Source organism: Camelus bactrianus, chromosome 16, assembly GCF_048773025.1.
Source record: "Camelus bactrianus isolate YW-2024 breed Bactrian camel chromosome 16, ASM4877302v1, whole genome shotgun sequence".
Lineage (NCBI taxonomy): Eukaryota > Metazoa > Chordata > Mammalia > Artiodactyla > Camelidae > Camelus > Camelus bactrianus.
Genome location: NC_133554.1, coordinates 11,793,929 through 11,806,999, shown reverse-complemented (window position 1 = coordinate 11,806,999; position 13,071 = coordinate 11,793,929). Strand labels below are relative to the sequence as shown.

Below are 13,071 nucleotides of genomic sequence, written 5' to 3'. Positions count from 1 at the left end.
AGTCTTTGATTAGCTAAGAAGGGGTACTATCCAGAATGTATGTGGAGGGGCTGGACTTACATAGGAGTAGGGAGGGTTTTTTCCATTACTGCTGGGGATAAAGTGGAGAAAATGGGTGCAACTATATGGGGATAGAACAGCAGGGAACTTGTGCTGACTTGCAATTATTTTCTCCACAAAAGCTGTGGCGAGATAGTGGGGAGACCTGAATGGGGGAGGTAGGAGTGAGACGTAGATGAGATGGAGATCTGAAGAAAGAGAAGTGCGAAATCATCCTCTTGGTTGTTGGGAGGGTGAATTTTCTGGGGGAAATGTAGTTAGATTTCTAGGCTGCACTGAGTACCCGAGCTGGTCAGTGCTCCCAGGAGAAAGGATGAGGAAGAAAGAGAGGACAAGAGTGAAGATGGATGATGAGAAAGAGAGAGGGTTCATGGATTGGGGTTAAATACTTGTTGGAGGTGGAGGTACTAGTGTAAGGGAACTAGAAAATTTCCATAGAAATAATGACTCAGGTTGGATAATGCCACAGGAATCATTTTATTCAGAAGGAAGATAATTTTGGAAGCAGTCACCCCATGATTTCACAAATAATGGCCAGAATTCAACCCTTAAACCAAGTTATTTTAGATTCTCATCCTGGGATCCCGGGGTTCCTGGAAAAGATAGTGAGAAAGCCAAGCTCTTAGAGTAAAGATGACTTTTGGGAACAGTCACTGAAGGAGGCCAAGGTCCATCAATCATCCAAACGAATAAGGAAGTCCTCCTAAAATGAAAAGGTAATTATGTCACTTTCCAGAAATGCCTGCTCTAAGCTACCCAACAGCTTGCTCCACATGCCACCCAGACTTCAGTGAGCAGAGGGGTGGCTGGGGTCCCTCCTGGGCTGGCAGAGACTAGCAGGGACTCATCCTCCCCAAAAGCAGCTCTCTCCCGTATACTCACGTCTCGAACTGCGGTTCGGCAGGTGTGACCACACCCGTTGCTGCAGCACTTTTGTCCCGCAGGACAGGATGCATCCCCAGTGCACCTTTCAACACAAAGCCCAACAGTTCCTGCCGGCACCCTGGGACAAGCTCCTGGTCTTTGTCCAGCTGAAAAACAAAACAGTCTTTCCAGAAACCAGGCTGCCTCTGTAGGAGGGAGTGGGGCTTGGTGCTGAGAGAGGGGCTGAAGCATATCACTCCCTGAGAGTCTTATAGCCTCTTCCCTTCTTGATGCCCCCAATCTTCCCTTCTTGATGCTCCCAATCTTCCCCTCCTAAACCAAGGAAGCAGACAGTACTGTTCGGTCCTTCAGAAAACGTACTGCCGACCAGCAGCTACAGCATCTTGGGAGAAGAGGTCAGAGCATGGCTGCTGAAACTCGATAATTATCTCAGATCACCAACAGAGCAGGTGACCCCCCGATTCCATGTGTCTTCAGGAGTCAATGAACACTGACTCCCGTGGCAGGCCTTGCTTCCAACCTGGGTGAGAACCCTACTCCGCACCTAGCACTTCTCAAACTGGGTCCCCTGAACCAGCAGGATCAACATCCCCTGGGAGCTTGTTAGAAATTCAGGATCTTGGGCCCCACCACACACCTGCTGAAACAGGACTTCTGGGGCTGGGTCCCAGCAATTGGATTTTAACAAGTCTTATACCCCCAGGTCATTCTTATACATGTTGATATTGGAGAATCTGTGCTGTAAATCCACCCCTCAAACAGCTTACCCTATCCACTTAGGGCATGGGAAATGCAGACTGCGTACTGCACTTGTGAATCAAGGGAAATAGATCTGGTGGATGACAAGTCTCTACTTGACGTTGGGAGACACTTCCTTCATCGGTGGGATTCCCTTACATTCTCCTCCATCCCCTCCAAAACATCTAAGTTTGGTCCCTGAGCCTGAGAGAGCACAGAGGTGTTGAACAAGCTGTTCCTTGGGTGATACACGCGGTCTTAACTCTACAGCCTCCCTAGTTCCCAGTCCACCTTGATGCGCCCAACAAGTTTCCAGTGGCAGCGATCAATCCTAGCCTTTCAGTCAAGAAAGGAAGGGAACTGCAGCTTCTGTGGGGAAACAGCACCTGGCAGCCACTGCTGGCAATAACTCAGCCTGGGCAGGTGCACATACTGCTGGACTGAAGGAGGGGACTTCTGTGTTTCACAACAACATGGACATGTGTTTGGGCGGGAGACATCCGCTAACTCGTTCATAACCGTGTTCTTCCCAGTCTTTGTTGAGGAATAATTGGAACCTTAATGTTATTTTTGTTTCACGAGTACTTCCAGCTTTTTCAAGCTTACAAATACTTCAAAACCAAGATCGTTCTCATCTGTCTTCATGGTCTTCTAGACCTGGGAGAAGGGGCAGCTTTTCTAATTCTCACAGAGGCTAAGAGTGGCCCCACTGTGGCTGCCTCCTCTCCCTCTCCCTCTCTCTCTCTCGCTTTCTCTCTGTGCAGTGGGCCTGGCAGCTGTTGTCCTGGCGGCGCTAAGCATTCAGGGGATCAGGGATGCAGAAGGCAGGGCCTGCAGCTCTTACCCTGGTCTCGCGCTGGGGAGCAGACATGGCCGCATCCATTGCTCACACACCGACTCCCTGCACTGCAGTCCCGGTCTTCTCGGCACTGATCCACACAGATCCCTACAGCTAGAAAAACATTCAGCTGAAAACTGTGAGCCTGGCAGGAGCACAGGGGAGGGCTGAGAGGGGGCGATCTGTTGTAAACACTTATTCCATTCAAGATATACAGACAAGATATCTGCATAGTTTGCCCTATTATAAAAGTGGGGTGTTTTAATTTTCAAGACACAAAAAATACTGAACCATAAAGTAAAAAGTAGGTCTCTCTCTTTCCCCTAACACTTCACTGCATTTCTCAGGACATATCCACTAGATTCTGTAGCTCCTTCTGGCATTTTCTCTGCACTTTTATAAATAGGAATAGAAACACATCAATAACACCCATACATACACACATAATGTGACTAGATATTTGTCTATTCAACTACAAATATGTGGAGTGAGGCTTTTTTTTTTTTTTTTAAGGCATCTTCATTAGGTACTTTCGATATCTACATCAAAAGCTTTCAAATGTCTATTTGGCCATTCCACATTGAGGAATTTCTCCTCAAGAAACATGATTTAGCTCAAGGACACTCATCTTGTACATGCTTTAAAAAATAACTCAGATGATAGATTACCTAAATCTGTCTTAGTAGAAGGAGGCACGAAAACAAGGCATCTCCACATATTGGGAAATGAAGCCTTTTAAAATGTGTGGCAGAAGTGAGTTTACTGATTGTGGATGATCATGACACCATGATTATAAAAATCATATATCTTGGATTTCTGTTGGCTTGTTTAGATGTGTATCTGTTACTTTGAGATCTTTAAGGGTATACATCTCTCCTGAATTAGCTCCCAGCACTCAGCTCAGCACCAGGCATATGCTTCCTACCTGGGAGAGGACCCCAATCTCGCATCTAGTGCTACTCAAACTGGGTCCCCTGAACCGGCAGGACCAGCACCCCTTGGGAGCCTGTTAGAGATTCAGGTTCTCGGGCCCCACTGCACACCTGCTGAAACAGGATCTCTGGCGCTGGGGCCCAGCAATTAGATTTTAACAAGATTGTCCCCACGTCATTTTTACACATGTTGATATTAGAGAATCTCTGCTGTGTATCTGCCCCCAAACAGCCTACCCTATCGACTTAAGGGCCTGGAAAATGCAGACTGGATACTGGCCTTGTAAATATAGTGAAATAGATCTGGCAGATGACAGTCCTCTAATTCATGTTGGGCAGACACATCCTTTCTATGTGGTTTCCCTTACAAAATCCTCCACCCCCCCTCCAAAAACATCTAGGTCAGTACTTGAGCCTGAGCTAGCGCAGAGCTGTGCGAGCAGGCTGTTCCTTGGGTGATACACGCGGTCTTAGCTCTACAGCCTCCCTAGTTCCCAGTCCACCTTGATGCGCCCACCAAGTTTCTGGTGGCAGCGATCAATCCTAGCCTTTCAGTCAAGAAAGGAAGGGAACTGCAGCTTCTGAGGGGAAATTACACCTGCCAGCCACTGCTGATAATAAATCAGCCTGGGCAGGTGCACTTGCTGCACTTGCTGCACTAAAGGAAGGGACCCGTGTGTTTCACACCAGCGTGGACATGTGTGTGGGTGGGAGATACTGGCTAACTTGTTCATAACCATATTTTTCCCATCCTTTGTTGAGGAATAATTTGGTACCTTAATGTTATTTAATTTTTGTTTTAAGAGTACTTCCAGCTTTTTCAAGCTTTCAAATATTTGAAAAGCAAGATAGTATTCAGCAGTCTTCATGGTCTTCTAGACCTGGGAGAAGGGGCCTCTTTTCCATTGTCACAGAGGCTAGTAGTGGCCCCACTGTGGCTTGCTCCTCTCCCTCTCCCTCTCTCTCTCTCTCTCTCTCTCTCTCTCTCTCTCTCTCTCTCTCGCTCTCTCACTCTCTTGCTCTCTCGCTCTCTCGCTCTCTCACTCTCTCTTGCTTTCTCTCTGTGCAGTGGGACTGACAGCTGCTGTCCTGGCGGTGCTAAGCATTCAGGGGACCAGGGATGCAGAAGGCAGGGCCTGCAGCTCTTACCCTGGTCTCGCGCTGGGGCGCAGACGTGGCCGCATCCATTGCTCACACACCGACTCCCTGCACTGCAGTCCCGGTCTTCTCGGCACTGATCCACACAGATCCCCATGGCTAGAAAAAATTCAGCTGAAAACTGTGAGCCTGGCAGGAGCACAGGGGAGGGCTGAGAGGGGGCGATCTGTTTTAAACACTTATGCAATTCAAGATGTATAGATAAGATATCTGCACAGTTTGCACTGTTATAAAAGTGGGGTGTTTTAATTTTCAAAACACAAAAAAATACTCAACTAAATAAAGTAAAAAATAGGTCTCTCTTTCCCCTAACACTTCAGTGCATTTCCCAGGAGGTATCCACTAGATCCTGTAGCTTCTTCTGGGATTTTCTCTGTGCTGTTAAAGATATAAACACAGGTACGTCGCTAACACAACACGACATATATAATGTGACTAGATATTTGTCTATTCAACTACAACTATGTGGAGTGAGGATATAAATTTTTTTTTTCAGTTTTTAAAGACATTTTCATGAGGTACTTTAGCAATCTACATCAAAAGCTTTGAAACGTCTATTCGGTCATTCCACTTTTAGGAATTTCTCCTCAAGAAACATGATTTAGCTCAAGGGTGTTCATCTTGCAGGTGTTATTAAAAAATAACTCAAATGATAGATTATTTAAATCTGTCAGAGGAGAGGGAGGCATGAAAATAAGGCCTCTCCACATCCTGGAAAACAACGAAGCCTTTTAACACGTGTGGTAGAACTGAGTTTACTAATTAAGAATGATCATGACACCATATTAGTAAAAATCGGATATCCTGGATTTTTGTTGGTATGTTCACATGTCTATCTCTGTTACTATAAGATCTTTAAGGACACAGATCGCTCCTGAATTATCTCCCAGCGCTCAGCTCAGCTCCAGGCATGTGCCTCCTACCTGGGAGAGAACCCCAATCCCGCATCTAGTGCTACTCAAACTGGGTCCCCTGAACCGGCAGGATCAGCACCCCCTGGGAGAGTGTTAGAGATTCAGGCTCTTGGGCCCCACCACACACCTGCTGAGACAGGAAATCTGCAGCCGGGGCCCAGCAATTTGGATTTTTCAGTAGCCTTACCCCCAGGTCATTCTTACACATGTTGATATTGGAGAAACTCTGCTGCACATCCACCCCCCAAACAGCCTTCCCTATTGAGTTAGGGGCCTGGGAAATGCAGGCTGGATACTGCACTTGTGAATCTAGTGAAGTAGATCTGGCGGATGACACGTCTGTGCTTCATATCGGGGAGACACTTCCTTCATCTGTGTGGGTCTCCCCTACATTCTCCTCCATTCCCCAAAAACATCTGAGTTTGGTCCCTGAGCCTGAGATTGCACAGACATGTGTGGGCAAGCTGTTCCTTGGATGATACACGTGGTCTTAACTCTACAGCCTCCCTAGTTCCCAGTCCACCTTGATGCGCCCACCAAGTTTCCAGTGGCAGCGATCAATCCCAGCCTTTCAGTCAAGAAAGGAAGGGCACTGAAGGTTCAGCGGGGAAATCGCACCTGCCAGCCACTGCTGGCAATAACTCAGCCTGGGCAGGTGCACATACTGCTGGACTGAAGGAGGGGACTTCTGTGTTTCACATCAACATGGACGTGTGTTTGGGCGGGAGACATCCGCTAACTCGTTCATAACCGTGTTCTTCCCAGTCTTTGTTGAGGAATAATTGGAACCTTAATGTTATTTTTGTTTCACGAGTACTTCCAGCTTTTTCAAGCTTACAAATACTTCAAAACCAAGATCATTCTCATCTGTCTTCATGGTCTTCTAGACCTGGGGGAAGGGGCAGCTTTTCTAATTCTCACAGAGGCTAAGAGTGGCCCCACTGTGGCTGCCTCCTCTCCCTCTCCCTCTCTCTCTCGCTTTCTCTCTGTGCAGTGGGCCTGACAGCTGCTGTCCCGGCGGTGACAAGCATTCGGGGCACCAGGGATGCAGAAGGCAGGGCTTGCTGCTCTCACCCTGGTCTCGCGCTGGGGAGCAGACGTGGCCGCATCCATTGCTCACACACCGATTCCCTGCACCGCAGTCCTGGTCTTCTCGGCACTGATCCACACAGATCCCTACGGCTAGAAAAACTTCAGCTGAAAACTGTGAAGCCTGGCCCAGCAGAGGGCTGTGAGGGGCCGTGTTTGTTTTAAACATTTATTCAGTTCAAGATATATGGACAAGGGAGCTGCAGAATCTGCACTATTATAAAAGTAGGACATTTTAATTAACAAAACACAAAAAACACTCAATCATATAAAGTAAAAAGTAGCTCCCTCTTTCTCTAAACACATCAGTGCACTTCTCAGGAGGTATCCACTAGTTCCAGTAGCTCCTTCTGGAATTTCCTCTGTGCTTTTCGATATAAATACAGGCACATCACTAACATACACACATACATACATACACACATAATGTGACTAGATGTTTGTCTATTCGACTAAAAACATGTGGAGTGAGGGTATAAAATTTTTGGTTGTTGAAAGGCTCCAAAAGAAATATGATTTAGCTCAAGGAAATGCACCTTCTACTTGTTATTAAAAAATAATTCAGATGATAAATTATCTAAATCTGTCAGAGTAGAAGGAGGCGTCAGAATAAGGCGTCTCCCCATCCTGGGAAACAACGAAGCCTTTGAACACGTGTGGTTAGGAGTTTATTGATTTGGGATGATCATGGCACCAGGTTTGTAAAAATCATATATCCTGGATTTTTGTTGGTTTGGATAGATGTCTATCTCTGTTACCGTGACATCTTTAAGGACATAGATCTCTCGTGAATTATCTCCCAGCGCTCAGCTCAGTCCAGGCATGTGCCTCCTACCTGGGAGAGAACCCCAATCCTGCTTCTAGTGCTACTCAGACTGGGTCCCCTGAACCAGCAGGACCAGCACCCCCTGGGAGCTTGTTAGAGATTCAGGCTCTTGGGCCCCACCACACACCTGCTGAGACAGGAAATCTGCAGCCGGGGCCCAGCAATTTGGATTTTTCAGTAGCCTTACCCCCAGGTCATTCTTACACATGTTGATATTGGAGAAACTCTGCTGCACATCCACCCCCCAAACAGCCTTCCCTATTGAGTTAGGGGCCTGGGAAATGCAGGCTGGATACTGCACTTGTGAATCTAGTGAAGTAGATCTGGCGGATGACACGTCTGTGCTTCATATCGGGGAGACACTTCCTTCATCTGTGGGTCTCCCCTACATTCTCCTCCATTCCCCAAAAACATCTGAGTTTGGTCCCTGAGCCTGAGATTGCACAGACATGTGCGAGCAAGCTGTTCCTTGGATGATACACGTGGTCTTAACTCTACAGCCTCCCTAGTTCCCAGTCCACCTTGATGCGCCCACCAAGTTTCCAGTGGCAGTGATCAATCCCAGCCTTTCAGTCAAGAAAGGAAGGGCACTGAAGGTTCAGCGGGGAAATCGCACCTGCCAGCCACTGCTGGCAATAACTCAGCCTGGGCAGGTGCACATACTGCTGGACTGAAAGAGGGGACTTCTGTGTTTCACATCAACATGGACGTGTGTTTGGGCGGGAGACATCCGCTAACTCGTTCATAACCGTGTTCTTCCCAGTCTTTGTTGAGGAATAATTGGAACCTTAATGTTATTTTTGTTTCACGAGTACTTCCAGCTTTTTCAAGCTTACAAATACTTCAAAACCAAGATCGTTCTCATCTGTCTTCATGGTCTTCTAGACCTGGGGGAAGGGGCAGCTTTTCTAATTCTCACAGAGGCTAAGAGTGGCCCCACTGTGGCTGCCTCCTCTCCCTCTCCCTCTCCCTCTCCCTCTCCCTCTCTCTCTCTCTCTCTCTCTCTCTCTCTCTCTCTCGCTCTCTCGCTCTCTCGCTCTCTCACTCTCTTGCTCTCTCGCTCTCTCACTCTCTCTTGCTTTCTCTCTGTGCAGTGGGCCTGACAGCTGCTGTCCTGGAGGCGACAAGCATTCAAGGGATCAGGGATGCAGAAGGAAGGGCCTGCTGCTCTCACCCTGGTCTCGCGCTGGGGAGCAGACGTGGCCGCATCCATTGCTCACACACCGACTCCCTGCACCGCAGTCCCGGTCTTCATGGCAGTGATCCACACAGGTCCCTACGGCTACAAAAAATTCAGCTGAAAACTGTGAAGTCTGGCTGGAGCACAGGGGAGGGTTGAGAGAGGGCTTGTCTGTTTTGAATATTTTTTCAATTCAAAATATATAGCTATCTGCATAGTTTGCACTATTATAAAAATAGGATGTTTAACTTTTCAAAACACAAAAAATTCACAATTATATAAAGAAAAAATCCTCAACTATATAAATTGTCTCTTTCCCCTAACTTGTCAGTGCCTTTCCCAGGAGGTATCCACTAGTTCCTGTAGTTCCTTCTGGAATTTCCTCTGTGCTTTTACAGATATAAATACAGGCACATCACTAACACACACACACACACACACACACACACACACACACACATACACACACACACATAATGTGACGAGACAGACATCTATTCAACTACAAATATGCGGAGAGAGGCTATATTTTTCATTTGTTTTTAAAAGGCATTTTCATTAGGCTATTTAGCAATCTACATCAGAAGCTTTCACAAGTCTACCTGGCCATTTCACTTTTCTGAATTTCTCCTAGAGAAATATAATTTAGCTCAAGGATATTCATTTTGTACTCATTATTAAAGTTTAACTCAGATGATAGATTAGCTAAACCTGTGATAGTAGAAGGAGGCCTGAAAATAATGCGTCTCCCCATCCTGGGAAACAACGAAGCCCTTTAAAGCACGTGGTTAGGAGTTTACTGATTCAGGGTGATCACGACATCAGGGCTGTAAAAATCATATATCCTGGATTTTTGTTGGTTTGGTTAGATGTCTATCTCTGTTACCCTGAAATCTTTAAAGGCATAGATCTCTCCTGAATTGTCGCACAGCACTCAGCTCAGCACCAGGCATGAGCTTTCTATCTGGGAAAGAACCCCAATCCTGCATCTAGTGCTACTCAAACTGGGTCCGCCGGACCAACAGGGTCAGCATCCCCTGGGAGACTGTTAGACATTCAGGTTCTTGGGCCCCACCACACACCTGCTGAAACAGGAACTCTGGGGCTGAGGCCTAGCAATTTGGACTTTAAGGAGCCTTGCCCCCAGGTCATTCTTCCATATGTTGAAATTGGAAAACTTCTGCTATATATCTCCCCCTACCCTGTCCACTTAGGGCGTGGAAAATGCAGACTGGATACTGCACTTGGGAATCAAGTGACATAGATCTGGTGGATGACAATCCTATACGTCTCGTTGGGGAGAGACATCCTTCACCTGTGGAATTCCCTTACATACTCCTCCATTTCCACGGAACAATTATACTGGTCTTTGAGCCTGAGAGAGCACAGAGGTGTTGAACAAGCTGTTCCTTGGGTGATACACGTGGTCTTAACTCTACAGCCTCCCTAGTTCCCAGTCCACCTTGATGCGCCCAACAAGTTTCCAGTGGCAGCGATCAATCCTAGCCTTTCAGTCCAGAAAGGAAGGGAACAGAAGATTCTGAGGGGAAGTAGCACCTGCCAGCCACTGTTGGCAATAAATCAGCCTGGGCAGGTGCACATATTGCTGGACTGGAGGGGACCCTTGTGATCCACACTAACGTGGGCATCTCTGTGGGTAAGTGATATCAGCTAACTTGTTCATAACTGTGATTTTCCCATCCTTTGTTGAGAAATAATTGGGTACCTTAATGTTATTTAATTTTTGTTTCAAGAGCACTTCCAGCTTTTTCAAGCTTACAAATACTTCGAAATCAATCCAGCATTGATTTGTCTTCATGGTCTTGTAGACCTCGGAGAAGGGGCAGCTTTTCTAATTCTCATAGAGGCTAGTAGTGGCCTCACTGTAGCTGCCTCCTCTCTCTCTCTCTCTCTCTCTCTGTCTCTCTGTCTCTCTGTCTCTCTGTCTCTCTCTGTCTTTCTGTCTCTCACTCTCTTCCTGTGCAGTGGTCCTAACAGCTGTTGTCCTGGCGGTGCTAAGCATTCAGGGGACCAGGGATGCAGAAGGAAGAGCTTGCTGCTCTTACCCTGTTCTTGTGCTGGAGAGCAGACGTGGCCGCATCCATTGCTCACACACCGACTCCCTGCACCGCAGTCCCAGTCTTCACGGCACTGATCCACACAGATCCCTACGGCTAGAAAAAATTCAGCTGAAAACTGTGAAGACTGAAAGGAACACACAGGAGGACTCTGAGACAGCGTGTTTGTTTAAACATTTATTCAGTTCAAAATATATAGACAAGATACCTGCAAAGTTTGCACTATTAGAGAGTAGGACATTTAAATTTTCAAAACACACACACAAAATGCTCTACTATATAAAGTGAAAATTAAGTCTCTCTTTCCTCTAACCCATCCGTCCATTTTCCAGGAGGTGTCTACTAGTTCCTATAGCTCCTTCCAGAATTTCCTCTGTGCTTTTACAAGTATGAATAGAAACACATCAAAGACAGACATGCGTACTCACATAATGTGAGTGGATTTTTTTTATTCAACTTCAAATATGTTGAGTGAGGCGATAAATTTTTCGGTTTTTAAAAGCATCTCACTAGGTAATTCATCCATCTACATCAAAAGCTTTCAAATGTCTCTTTGGTCATTTCACTTTTAGGAACTTCTCCTCGAGAAAACTGATTTAGCTCAAGGACACTCATCATGTACTTGTCATTAAAAATAACTGAGATGATCACTTATCTAAATCTGTGATAGTGGAAGGAGGCATGAAAAATAACACCTGTCCACATACTGGAAAACAACAAAGCCTTTGGAAATGTGAGGTCCAACTCTGTTTATTGATTCGGGAAGATCACGACACCATGTTTGTAAAAATTATATATCTTGGATTTCTGTTGGTTTGTTTAGATGTCTAACTCTGTTACTAAAGATCTTTAAGCATATGCTCTCTCATGAATTATCTCTCAGTGCTCAGCACAGCTCCAGGCATGTGCTTCCTACCTGGGAGAGAAGCCCAGTCCCGCATCTAGTGCTACTCAAACTGGGTCCCCTGAACCAGCAGGACCAGCACCCCCTGGGAGACTGTTAGAGATTCAGGTTCTTGGGTCCCACCACACACCTGCTGAAACAGGACCTCTGGGGCTGGAGCCCAGCGATTTGGATTTTAACAAGCCTTACAGCCGAGTCATTCTTACATATGCTGAAATTGGAGAACTTCTGCTGTATCTCACCCCCTACCCACTCAGGACATGGGAAATGAGGACTGCATACTGCTCTCTGAATCAGGTAAAATAGATCTGGTGGATGACAATTCTCCACTTCATGTTGGGGAGACACTTCCTTCATCTGTGAGATTCCCTTACATACTCTTTCATCCCCTCAAAAAACATCTAAGGTCGATCCTTGAGCCTGAGAGAGCAATGAGGTGTGCGAGCAAGCTGTTCCTTGGGTGATACACGTGGTCTTAGCTCTACAGCCTCCCTAGATCCCAATTCACCTTGATGCGCCCACCAAGTTTCCAGTGGCAGCGATCAATCCTAGCCTTTCAGTCAAGGAAGGAAGGGAACTGAAGGTTCTGTGGGGAAACAGCACCTGGCAGCCACTGCTGGCAATGACTCAGCCTGGGCAGGTGCACATACTGCTGGACTGAAGGAAGGGACCTGTGTGTTTCACACCAACGTGGACATGTGTGTGGGTGGGAGACATCGGCTAACTTGTTCATAAGCGTTGTTTTTTCCATCCCTTGTTGAGGAATAATTGGGTACCTTAATGTTAGTTAATTTTTATTTTAAGAGTACTTCCAGCTTTTTCAAGCTTACAAATATTTCAAAATCAAGACAGTATGCATCTGTATTCATGATCTTCTAGACCTGAGAGAAGGGGCACCTTTTCTAATTCTCACAGAGGCTAAGAGTGGCCCCACTGTAGCTGCCTCCTCTCTGTCTCTGTACCTCTCTTGCTCTCTCTCTGTCTCTCTCTTGCTTTCTCACTCTCTCTCTCTCTGTGCAGTGGGCCTGACAGCTGTTGTCCTGGTGGTGACAAGCTTTCGGGGGATCAGGGATGCAGAAGGCAGGGCTTGCAGCTCTTACCCTGGTCTCGCGCTGGGGTGCAGACTTGGCTGCATCCACTTCTCTCACACCGAGTTCCTGGACCGCAGTCCCGGTCTTCACGGCAGTGATTCACACAGATCCCTACGGCTAGAAAAACATTCAGCTGAAAACTGTGAGCCTGGCAGGAGCGCAGGGGAGGGCTGGGAGGGCGTCTCTGTTTTATACTTTTTTTCAATTCAAGATATATAGACAAGATAACTGTACAGTTCGCACTATATAAAAGTAGGATGTTTTAATTTTCAAAATGCAAGAAATACTCAACCATATAAAGTAAAAAGTAGGTCTGTCTTTCTCCTAACACATCAGGGCATTTCCCAGGAGGTATGTATTTGTTCTTGTAGTTCCTTT

General features: G+C 46.5%; 1 protein-coding gene across 7 annotated transcripts in view; it reads right to left on the bottom strand.

The window, feature by feature from the left end:
• Positions 1 to 518: 518 nt before the first annotated feature.
• Positions 519 to 13,071, bottom strand: part of LOC105064294 (uncharacterized) — a 32,205-nt gene continuing 19,652 nt past the window's right edge. For 2 of the 7 annotated variants that reach the window (XM_045512275.2, XM_074342596.1), the window contains 8 exons: positions 12,703 to 12,810; positions 10,687 to 10,794; positions 8,615 to 8,722; positions 6,600 to 6,707; positions 4,603 to 4,710; positions 2,528 to 2,635; positions 943 to 1,091; positions 519 to 763 (listed from right to left, as the gene is read on the bottom strand). In XM_045512275.2, the coding sequence (XP_045368231.2) occupies positions 734 to 763; positions 943 to 1,091; positions 2,528 to 2,635; positions 4,603 to 4,710; positions 6,600 to 6,707; positions 8,615 to 8,722; positions 10,687 to 10,794; positions 12,703 to 12,810 (827 nt within the window). In that variant the 3' untranslated portion in view covers positions 519 to 733. The remainder of the gene's footprint in view (positions 764 to 942; positions 1,092 to 2,527; positions 2,636 to 4,602; positions 4,711 to 6,599; positions 6,708 to 8,614; positions 8,723 to 10,686; positions 10,795 to 12,702; positions 12,811 to 13,071) is intronic. The other 5 variants (XM_074342600.1, XM_074342599.1, XM_074342598.1 and 2 more) reach the window with 5 other exon arrangements.